Source organism: Leptosomus discolor, chromosome 12, assembly GCF_034619465.1.
Source record: "Leptosomus discolor isolate bLepDis1 chromosome 12, bLepDis1.hap2, whole genome shotgun sequence".
Taxonomy (NCBI): domain Eukaryota; kingdom Metazoa; phylum Chordata; class Aves; order Leptosomiformes; family Leptosomidae; genus Leptosomus; species Leptosomus discolor.
The window spans coordinates 2,203,822-2,214,992 of NC_141402.1; the positions used below are offsets into that span (position 1 = coordinate 2,203,822).

General features: G+C 54.8%; 1 protein-coding gene across 1 annotated transcript; it reads right to left on the reverse strand.

The window, feature by feature from the left end:
• Positions 1-870: 870 nt before the first annotated feature.
• LOC104340830 (bestrophin-1) lies at positions 871-10,265 on the reverse strand. The gene is made up of 9 exons (XM_009955140.2): positions 10,114-10,265; positions 9,107-9,201; positions 8,468-8,701; positions 6,757-6,911; positions 5,629-5,706; positions 4,012-4,164; positions 3,445-3,525; positions 2,436-2,587; positions 871-2,065 (listed from the first exon to the last, which is right to left on the reverse strand). Exons 1-9 carry the CDS (start codon positions 10,263-10,265, stop codon positions 871-873), a joined length of 2,295 nt encoding a protein of 764 aa, XP_009953442.1.
• Positions 10,266-11,171: the final 906 nt, after the last annotated feature.

An 11,171-nucleotide genomic window follows, 5' to 3' on the forward strand; every position in this document is an offset into this window, starting at 1 on the left:
GAGGTTTGCAGCTGTTTCTGAGAAGTAGGAAAACTACTGTGGCTTCTCAAAATTCCTGTTGCATGGAAACTAAAAATGAGGAAACAAAACAGATGGTCCTAGACGTCAGCCTTGCTTTTATTTTCTTGGGGAAGACAGTAAAAAACCTCACAGCTATATGGTGTCTGCTGCCATCCAGATGACTTCTCTGAGCAGGTGTGATGTGGAACTTCAGAAGGAAGCAAAGTGCTGGGCAAATACCATGGGCTGTGGTCACCTGTTCTAGTGGACGCTTGCTCTGCCTTATCCAGTTACTTTTCCAGTACTGGAAAACACCGGTGAGGTGTGACTTCAGGAAGCGCTCTGGGTCTGCGTCACAAACGATGTGACTTGCTTCAGCCCCTTGCTGTCCCTGGAGTAGCTTGTCAGGAGTGCAAGTCCTGTCTGGGACAAATGTTAACCTAAAGCTCAAGTTCTAATTCTTGCTGCGATGAGGAGGGGGGAGGTACCCTTAGGAACGGTCTTCCATTTCTGGTTTGGGCCCCACCTGCACTCTTCAGGCTGGTACCTGCTGAGCTGTTGCTTTGCTGTTGGGTATCTGCAATGCTTCACGCTCAAAATCTTACTTGTCCTTTTGCTACAAACGTGGAGGGGTTTTCTGTTTGGTTGGTTGCTCTTGTGACACCGAAGTTGTGCCTGCTACTGTACCCGAGGCCAGCAGCTGTGTGTCACTAGTGCTGGCTTTAGCCTAGGCTGGGCTTGAGCTGCTGCTTCCAGCAGGAGGTGGTTTGGCTGCGCTGCCCTTGTGCCAAGTGGGGCCTGGTGTAAAGATCCCGCGGTGTCGCTAGTACGGCAGGTATCTCAACAGAGCTGTGCGTGCCTCGGGCTCCTCTAGCTGTACTGGTCTATCTGCTCGTCACACGTGCTTTCACTGGTCTCCATGATCACCTCCATCAGCCCCACGTAGTCGCCTTCGGCTAGAGAGATGCCAGAGTCATTGGGGGATGGACTCTCTGCTCTTCTTGGCTCTTTCGTAGGGGGAGTATTGGTGCTGCCATTTCCAGTATCTCTCGTGTTCCTGGAAACCTCTGCTGGATGCTGGTCTGGAGCGCTGGCTGCATCTTCTAAACTTAGGCTGCGAGCCTCAGGGCCCATGTTCGCCATGCGGGATCTCTCCAGCACTGGAGATGTTACCGGGGTGAATGAGAAGCAGAGGGAGGCGCTGCCTCCGGGGGTTTTGTTGCTGGGGGTGTGAAAGGCACTTGAATGCTCGGAATTGGGAGTGGCCGATGTGTTCTCCAGGGTTAGCCAGGGTGGGTGGGAAGCTTTCAAGCTCTTCAGACTCTTGAAGCTCCCCTGCTTCTCATGGTCTGGGGACTCTGCTAAGAAGGGGAATTTAGGGCTGGCTGAGGCTGTGGACTGAGCTCCTGGACTCCCTGTGGTGGTAGCTTCTCTGCTTCTACTGGTAGAGCCGCTCTTTTCTTCTACTGCTGCAACCAGTGAGTCGGGACCTTTGCTCCGATCTGTTGGCCAAATAAATGTTTCCTTTGCACCTGAGCCAAGGGAGCTCTGGCTCTTGTACGTATCGCTGACTCTGGAGGGTGAGGAGTTGACAATGACGTCCCTAAGAGAAGTCGAGCATGCCGCGATGCTGGAGAGCGCAGGAGGCTTCTTGCGGCCTTGGCGTCTAGAAGGGAAAATCATGGGGATGGAGCTGATGGGGGTCTGTGGAGCACTGTAGAAACCAGGTCTCTCGTAAAACGGGGTTGACATGAAGGCATCAAACTCCCTTAGTTTTCTGTCTTCGCTGTCCCACTGCTCCTGGGAGCTGGAGTCTCTCCTTGGCTGGTTGACGCTGCAAGGGCTTCCAGACTTGCCCATGTCTTGGTACGTATAATGGGCGAAGGGGGATGTGGGGTCTCCTCGCCTGCGCAGCAGGTTCATCCGGGAAGAGGACCTGGAAAAGCTTGGTGACTGGACACCGAGGAGGCGGCCCAGGTGTCCCAGTAACGGTGTGGAGTGGTTGGCCTCCTCGTTCTCTTTAATTTGCTCCAGGGGCTGGAACTCCATCTCTTCTTTCTGCATGCTGGGGAAAGGCAAGACGGGCTGTTACCACAAAAGAAGGTGGTTTCTGGTGGAGAGGCTGGCAGCACCGGGAATGCTGCTGCCAGTGGCAAGCCTCTTGCTTCCCGTATTGCCCTCAGAGATGTGTTAGGCCCCCCACAATAGGGATGCTCATAGCAGAGAGGAGGGGGAAAGAGGTCAGAGGCGTCCTTTTCTGTGGAGGATGTTGGCTATGGTCTTTGGATGAGCCTGAAAGTATCTGAGAGCAAGATTTCACAGACTATGGAGAAAGATACTACGGCTCGCTCTTACTCCTCAGGTGTAATACGCTGCGTGAGGCCCGATCCGAGGTGTAGGCGTGGACTGTTCTGACGGCCTGTGGCTGCACTCACCTGATATCAAAAGTGGAGCCAAGGAACGACGGGCGCTTGTACTCCGCAGTGGCTGCGGTGTAGGGTGGCTGGGGATCAGGCTCGTTCCAGTATAGGTCCTTCTCCAGAATGGGTAAATCCTGGTGCATCTCGTCCACTGCCATAAGGGAGACCTGCAGGGGACAGCAGAAATGTCACACGGGGCGAGCAGCGTTACGTGTGCCTGTTATCGGTGGGCAAAGGAAGGCAGGGCAGGAGGAAGCGGCGGGGTGCGGAAGCGAGGCAAGCAGCTGGGTTTGCCCTGTGGTTTCCTGTCGCTTGGGTTGTTTTTCACACGGAGAGATTTGGTTAATTGGAAGGAAAGTGATGCTGAAGGAGACAGGAAAGCAATATGCGCCCTAGGACAGAAGGGCTCGGTGGTAGGAAGGGCTGAAGGTGGAGAGCTGCTGCGTGGAAGAAAGCAGAGGAGGCAGTTTTAGATTGCAGACATGGGGTGGAAAGATTAGGGAGAGGCAGGAATGGTGTGTTGTTCGAAGGTAGCGAGGGTGTGAAATGAACAGTCTGGATCCATTGTGTGCCAGAGCGTGGACTAAAGCTGCGATCGGTCTCTGTGCACAAAGACACGCCAGAAGCCCCGTCTTCCCTGGTGTTGGGGGGGGTCTTCCCGGCCCAGGCCCTCGCCCCACATTTCTTCCTGGAGCCTGGGATGTCTCCTTGGCTGCTGAGGGGGAACGCTGAGCTGGCCCCCCCTGTATTTGTTGGGAAGCTTTATGCTCTCTTGCTCTCCCAGCCATCTCCATCTGGCCACCCTGCAGCCACCAACACCTCAGGAAAGCCCAAGGGTAACAGGGACTGCTGCCCTGCCCCGTGGCAGCCATGGGAGGTGGGCGGCAGAGGTGCTGCAGGAGAACTTTGTGACTGTGCTGATAGGACCTGCTAAACACCCCCCCCCCCTCCCCCCCGGGCGCAGTCCTGCCTCGGTGTTCCTCCGCGGGTCACGCTCATCTGCGGGATCCTGCCTTCGCTTTACCTGCAGGTTCCTGTCGATGAGCCAGTTGGTTTCGAAGTCGTCGTCGTCCTCGCCAAAAGGATTGATGAGTTGCTCGGCCACCTGCGTGTGGAGAGCACATAGCAAAGGTCGTCGTGGTCAGACCTGCCCCTTCCCCTCCAGGGAGAAGGCCTGTGGGGCACAGTCAAGCGTGATGTCCCCTGAATTTGGAGCTGTGCTGTTCCTCCCAAAAAAAGGGGGGGGGGGAAGGGTTATCAATGGAGGCTGGGAGACACTGGTACACGCAGATGACTGCCCCTTGCTCCCACAGCCTTCCTGCAACTGCAGACCACCACTGCAGGTAAAGTGCAGCCCACAGCCTCTCTTTTTCCCCAAACTAGTCGGGACCAAGGCTTTGGAAAGGTAGAGCTGGTCTCCAGGGTGAGACACTCAGACACGGAGGTCTTGGCAATACCCTCAGCCCCCGTTGGCTCCCCTTTGTTGTTGCCCACAGGGCAGGGAACGCAGCCGGGTCCCTGGTGAGCGCACGCTGGGAAAAACCCTCGGCTGGGTCAGGTTCCAGCTCCAGACCTATTTTCTTGGACTTACCTTTAACCAGCCAGCGTAGAAGAAGAACTGCAAAAACGTAAAGACAGGCACGAAGAGGTCTAGTTCATGGCCGGGATATGCTTTTTCTGGATCCAGGAACTGCCGCCCGATCAGACAGGCCAGGAAGAAGCTGTAAACAGCCACGGTCACCACCTGGGAAAGATGCCAGGGGACACAGCAGAGGAGCTTGAGTTCCCAGCTTGCTTTCCCAGCACCTCTCTCGAGTTCCACCCCACACATCTCTAAAGAGCTGCTGGCTCTGTAGCCTTTCGAAAGCCTTTGGATTCAGTTACGACAGGCTTCTCCTCTGCTTTGTGCAGGAAGATTCATTTCCACTGCAGGAAGCTTTAAATACTCCCTTTGCCCTTTAGCTGTTACGTACACTGGATTTCATTCCGTGCTGTCCCTGGAATGGCATCTGCATAGGCATCACGGGGAGGCAGGGGCAGAAGAAAGCACGTGACATCCTGGATGGAGCTTAACACAACCGATGCGTGGCTGCATCGTGGTTGTGCTGCCGAAGTAAGGGGTGCTGTGAGCTCTTTTCATTCTTGCCCTGGCCTCTCCTGAAAGCTGTTTCGAGCCCCTCGTGGGCTCAGTCCATGCTGGCAGGCTGCTTCCAAGGCAGGGAGGGGAACCCTGGCAGCGCTACCACCTCTGAACTAGCTCCTTCCCGCTCCTCACGCTGAGGCTTTTTTATTTTTGCCTGCTCGCTTGCCTGGATTTCAGGGAGCTTTGTGCTTTTCTGTATAATCACGGGACTGGAAACTTCCCCTTTTCGAATTAAAAGCAGCTGGGACTGTTTCGTCCTCTTTTGATGCGAGGGGGTTCAGAACAAACACCCAGCATCACAAGACTCTCGAGCTAGCCGTGCAGTTCCTGGTAGCGAACAGCACAGGGCTGTTCCGTGATAGAGAGTGCCTGGAATTGCGTGGTGGATGGGCAACCTATGGGTTGTGTACGGCAGAGGGGGCAAAGACATGCTCTGGTATTGCTTTTGCTCCTGGTGTGTGGGACGCTGGTCAGTGCAGGAATAGAGTTTCCCAAGGTGTTCCCCGTTAACCTTCAGCGCCGCGTGAACGGAGGCGGTTCCCGTTTCACGGGGGAGTGTGTCAGTGTTATCTGAGCAGCTGGATTGTAGGAGACAAAGGAGAAAGGTGGTGCCAAAGCCTCTGTCTGGGTGTGCATCGAGAGAGCGATTCAAGAGCTGCGTACACGCGCCCAGCGCGCTCAGCCCCGTGGCACGACTCCCTGGGAGCCGCCCTGCCTGCTGGAGCAGCTTTGCTGGCAGACAGATCCCAGCCCTGCTGGGGAGGGAGAAACTGCTCCAGGGATGTGCTGGAGACGGTGCAGGGAGCGGGTCTGCGTGGGTCTGTGTTCTCCCGCGTGGCGCACGTCGTGGTACGAGACCCCCGGACAGCGGTAGAGGTGGCTGTGTCCGAGGTGGGGGATTAAGGCTGGGCTGGGTGCGAGGTGCTGAGCTACGTGCGTAGGTGGGGATGAGGGGGTCCGAGCCTATCTGGCGCCAGCATGGTGCCCGTGTGGGTTGGGGATGGGTGGAAATGGGGGTGCTGCAGGCAGGCAGTGGAGCGGTAAGTGTGGGGGATCCCTTCTCACCTGAGTGTAGACCAGGGGGATGCTGATCCAGTCGTACCCGTAGAGGCGCCCGCACTGGCTGCGCAAGGTGTTGAGCTCCTGCAGCGGGGAAAAGGAAGGGTCAGCATCACTTTGCATCTCCTTGTTGGGGACACCACCCATTCCCTCCTGCTACCCCTCCTCTGGAAGGGGGGCTCGGCCAGGACTCCTGCTCCCTTGGTGCCCAGCCTCACCCCAGCAGACCACCAGCAGGGTCTCACACTCGCCCTGGAGGAACGCCGTGCTGCCTGGATGTCTCTGTCTGAGCCCGAGATCCCCTCCTGGATCATTTCACAGCAGAGTTTCTCTCCTCACAAAACGAGCAGCCAGCAGGTTAGGCAAAGAATGTCTCAGGAGCATCCAGTGTCTCTCTCCTGACTACATAGTGAGTCCAGACAAATAGCCCAGAGGGAGATCTGTCTCTCCCTGGATGGATGAATCTCACTCCAGGCAACAGAAACAATGGGACTTTCTCTGCACATGAATACCAGGAAGGATGAGCCGCTCTGGACCTTTTTCGCTCTGCAGCTGGGTAGGGATCGTTGCCAGGTCTTGCCTGTGGAGCATGGCCCGCTTCCCAGGACTATCTAAGAGTTTTCAATAGTGAAGTTTTCTACAGGGACCTTGGTTGTTGGGGATGCTTTTGGCCTCTCCTGGTCTCTTCCAGATACATGCTTGCTTGTGCCTCCTTGCAGCTTTCCATCTGTACCCTGGAGACCTCCACTGGCCACTGTCTTTGGCTGCTCTGGAGTGTGTGAAGGCTGATCAAGGACCTGCTACGTGGGTGCCTCCCGTTACCACACCTGGATGTGAGTCCCACAGTTCCTCCCAGCCCCACATTTGAGAAAGACGTCACGTTCCCCTCACCTCTAATATATGTGACGTTGCTACCACGTCAGCAGGCCAGGAAGAGCTCTGCTCTGTCAGGAGCTGGAGAGAGGCAGTGGGGGCATTTCCCGTCAGAGCTAATGTAATATCCCCAGGGACAGGCTTGGCTGACTGTCCTACCTCACTATTCCTATTCCTTGCCCGACTCTGGAAATCCCTGTAGTTCCACCTAGAGGACTGGATGAGAATCTCAAACAGTTGCCTGTTGCCTCTGTCACTCACATTCAGGATGCCTTGGAGGAGCACGCTGTCCCGGATCCTCCCCTCGTTCCTTGCCTTCACAGCCAGATTGGAGAACCACACACACGGGATCCAAAACTTGTTGTGGGGGGAATTCAAGCTCTCAAACTTCTTGTGCTCTTCTGGTGTCATGAGGCCTGGGTGGAAAAGAGGAGATGGCAGAGGGGTGGCCATAGAGGGCAGAAAGGAATTGATCTGGTCTGAAATGAAGACATCTAAATCTCAGGTGGACACCTTAGCTCTCCTTAAAAATCACAGCAGAGACTCAGGCACTCGGCCTTTGGGAGACACACAGAAGGAGGACAAGTCTTCTTGTCAAAACGTTGAGTTCTAGAAGTGTGAGAGGCAGGCTTTATCTCACTTCACTTGGGATGCCTGCAGCATATCTGACCAGGTCACAGCCAGCAGCGAGATAAAGTACTGCTGAGGGTGCAACTGCCTGGTGTGCACAGCCGGGATAACTCGTGTCCTAGAAGTGCCTGTTTCTCTCTCTGGATTTCAAAGGGAACCCAGTTGACTAGGGCAGGTGCAGACATCTCCCTCCGGGCAGACTGGGAAATGCTGTACCTTGAGGTGCAGCTTCAGAGGGGATTCAGGGAGCCCAGCAGTTAAGGTCAGAGGGCTGAGGCTCCAAATCCCACCTGCCTAGTGCGAAACTGTTGCCCTGAGGGAGGACAAACATACCACTTGGCAGGGGTCTGCTCGTGCTCTGCTATAGATCTGTGCACAAGGTCATTTACTAGAGAGAGCTGCTCCCTTCCCATGCACGCTTTCAGTACAGGGTGAGCAGCTCCCGGTGGAGTTGCTGCACCACAGTGTGCTCAGTAGGTCAAGAGAGGTTCTCCTCCCCCTCTGCTCTACCCTGGTGAGACCCCATCTGGAATAGATAGCACAGAGCCACAAAGGTGATGGAGGGGCTGGAACATCTCCCTCATGATGAAAGGCTGAGGGAGCTGGGTCTCTTGAGCTTGGAGAAGAGGAGACTGAGGGGTGACCTCATCAGTGGTTATAAATATGTAAAGGACGAGTGTCAGGAGGATGGAGCCGGGCTCTTCTCGGTGATGGCCAGTGACAGGACAAGGGGCAACGGGTGCAAGCTGGAGCACAGGGGGTTCCACATGAACATAAGGAAAAACTTTTTCCCTGTGAGGGTGACAGAGCCCTGGCACAGGCTGCCCAGAGAGGGTGTGGAGTCTCCTTCTCTGGAGACATTGAAAACCCACCTGGGCGTGTCCCTGTGTGACCTGCTCTGGGTGGTCCTGCTCTGGCAGGGGGGTTGGACTAGATGGTCTTTGAGGTCCCTTCCAACCCCCAACATCCTGTGATTCTGAGATTATCTGATCTGCCCTGTGACCTGCAGCATACCTGCATTCACAAACCTGATCTCGACACTCTCCTTACACAAAAAATTTGGGCAGAGGCCTTTCATCTTTCAAACAAGCCTGCCAGCCACTAGCAGGAACAAGCACACTGTGCAGTGGGGAAACAGATGATTATTTCAGAAGAGCAGAGCTAGGACACACCAGATGCTTAGCCCCCGCTGCAGGCATCAGCTGAGCACATCGCAGCACTATCCCATCTCCAGTCTGCAGGGGAGGTGGCCCTTTCCAAGGCTCTTTGCCCCCAAAACAGCAGCAAGGTGCTGCTGTCTGCTTGGTGCTAGAGCCGTGGAGAAAGCAGTACCAGGACTGACCTGCCCTCACGACGTGCTCCATGCTGGGGAAGCGCTTGTAGACAGCGGTGCTGACCGAGCGCAAGATCAGCACGCTGCACAGGTTGCTGTAGCGCATGAGGGTGCGCCGCAGGAGCCGCCCGTACTCGTCTTCCCCATCCACGTTGCAGGAGACCAAGTTCATGATGCGGTCAGGCCACGGGATGCTCTCGTACTGAGCCCACCAGCGGGACACCACCAGAGCCACGTAGAAACCTAGAGGTGAGCTGAGCAAATTAGCCATCCTGAAGGAGTGGGAGACGTAAACGCTCACCTGTGGGAAGGCCGGTGCTGCCCACACAGGGGTGGCTGCAGGCATGCCTGGCGGGGGCAATTCGGATCTCCACGCTAAAGTTAGAGTCTGGGTTTCATGGTTTATTTGGTGCTACTTGATGCCTGCCCTCCTGGCAGAAGCCAGAACGTGCCAGGGCATCTGGCCAGTACAAGCTGTGTGCTGGGGGCATACCTCACAGCTGCCACGTGGCATGGTGTATTCCGCTGGAGGAGTTTTACAAAGGCAAGAGGGAGGGATCTGCTCAGTGAATCCTTGCTATATCAAACCAGGGGGAAGAGACGCTGTCCCTCTCCCCTCCCTGTGTGTTCCCAGACAGAGCTCCTTACCCAGCACAAAGGACACGGGGATAAGCTCAGCATAGCTGTTGCAGTAGAGCGCCAGCTTCTCAAACATCAGCCTTTGGCTCTCGCTCAGGATCAGCCTAAAAGGGAGAAACAGAAGCATCAGCCTCAAAGAAGAGCCTGGACCTGCTGGGCTAGGAGTCTGGCAAGGGAAGCCAAGGATGGGTAGTCACGGCACTGCCATGCTGTGAGTCTGTGAAGAGCCCTCACGAGCCTGGGACACCAGCCCACCTCTCCAAACTACCCTGCTGACCAGCCCGAAGCAGCCAGAAGTGGTCACTGGCAGGGCGTGTGTGGTTAAGTGATGCAGTCTGATGTCAGGGACACCCCCCCCTGTTTTTCTCACTTGGGAGAGTGCCATGTGGTATCAAGGGTTTGCCACAGAGCTTGGACGTGCACCACAGTTCACTTCGTATCCTGCAAAATGGCAGTCCAAGGTGTGCTCTTACGGGAGTTCCTGCCTCTTTCCTACCTCCGTGCTGCATCTGTGATCGAACCAGCAAGGGGACCTCCCTGTCTTTCCTCCCCAAAGCCAGACCAGCCGCAGAGTACAGTTGCCTTAGCACAGATCTCTGGTCCCAGAGCTGATGTCTGCTCTCAAAAACGTACCCAAGGTATTGCCTGTTGTGTAAGAAGGGAAACTCTCTCCTAAAGCTCCCCACTGTGAGACATCTCCAGTACTAGTTCAGTCTCGCTCTCCGCTGATCTACACACAGTTCTTCTGTAGGTAATCATCAAATGCAGCTCTTCATCCCAAGCAAGAGAAACTGCGTTCCTTCCCAGGACAGAAGAAGGAGGTTTGTCAGCTGCTAAGCCATACTGGAGCAGCGAGGAAGGACCTTTCCTTTCCTCCTGTGACCAGAGGCTGATGAGTGGCTGGCCAGCTCCTCTTCACCAGGATCACTGTCCCAATCCTGTGCTGCTCCGCTGTCCTGCTCCAGGACAGGCTGAGAGTGAAGGGCTGCGTTAGTGTGGGGTGTAAGGATGCTTACCTGTAGACAAGACTGATGGTGAAGTAGAGAGAGATGAAAATAAGGAACTCGGAGTAGAGAAGTTTGTAGATACTTCCTTTCCATTGGAGCAGGAGCTGTGAGAAGGTGCCTAGGCGGGCGTCAGCCACACGGTTGGTGTATGTCACTGTCATCACAGATCCTAGTGGAGACACAAAATGAGCAGGTGTTGAAGCTGCCAGCAAGCTTGCACAGAGGGAGGACACAGGAGGGTCCCAGCAAGCAAGCAGGATGGAAGAGAGGAAGAGAGAAAGAAACAACGAGTTGAGATCAAAAGACAGGTGAGATGAAGTCAGTGACACAGAGAACCAGGAGGAAATTTATGGTAGGCAGTTAATTTGATGAGCTTCCCATCTTCTTCCTGTCTTGAAGCTGCACATGACCTGGTTACAATGATAAAGAACATCCTTTCTGGTGGAGCCCTTGGTTTCTAGTTTGATTATCAGCATTCAGGTGGAACTGGTTGGTCAGCGTGGATAGAGCCCACGTGCCACTCCCTTCCACAAAACACTTGTTTCAGATTAATTCTCAGGGACACAAACTCCAAAGCTGCCTACCTCTTCTTTTTTTTTTTTCTTATAATATTTGCTTCAAGTATGTTGTTTCTGTAAATCTACTTGTGGGGAAGTGTCTTCCTGGAATACTGCTGGCAAAAAAAAAAAACCAAACCCAAACCAAACCAAACCAAAGGAAAGCAAAAACCTCAGAAACGAGAGATTTCTTGGTACTGATCCAGAGGAAGGTACTCCTGGAGGTCTGACAGTTTTTGTAGCACTTGCCCAACAAGTATAGCTGTCTTTAAATCTGGGCTGAGGGCCACATCTGGACTATGCTGGTCCTAGTCCTGCAGGCAGAACAGCCCTCCCTGTCAGAGAATTGAGGGATGGGGTTTGGCCAGGCTCGCAGAGCCACAAATTCCAGCAACTCCTCCTCCCCTCTCCATCAACCATACGTTGCACAATAAATCACCCTGGATGAAAAAAGGCATTAAGGCTCATGAAATGCTTCCCAGTCATGCAGCATCCCCGTTGCACTTCTTC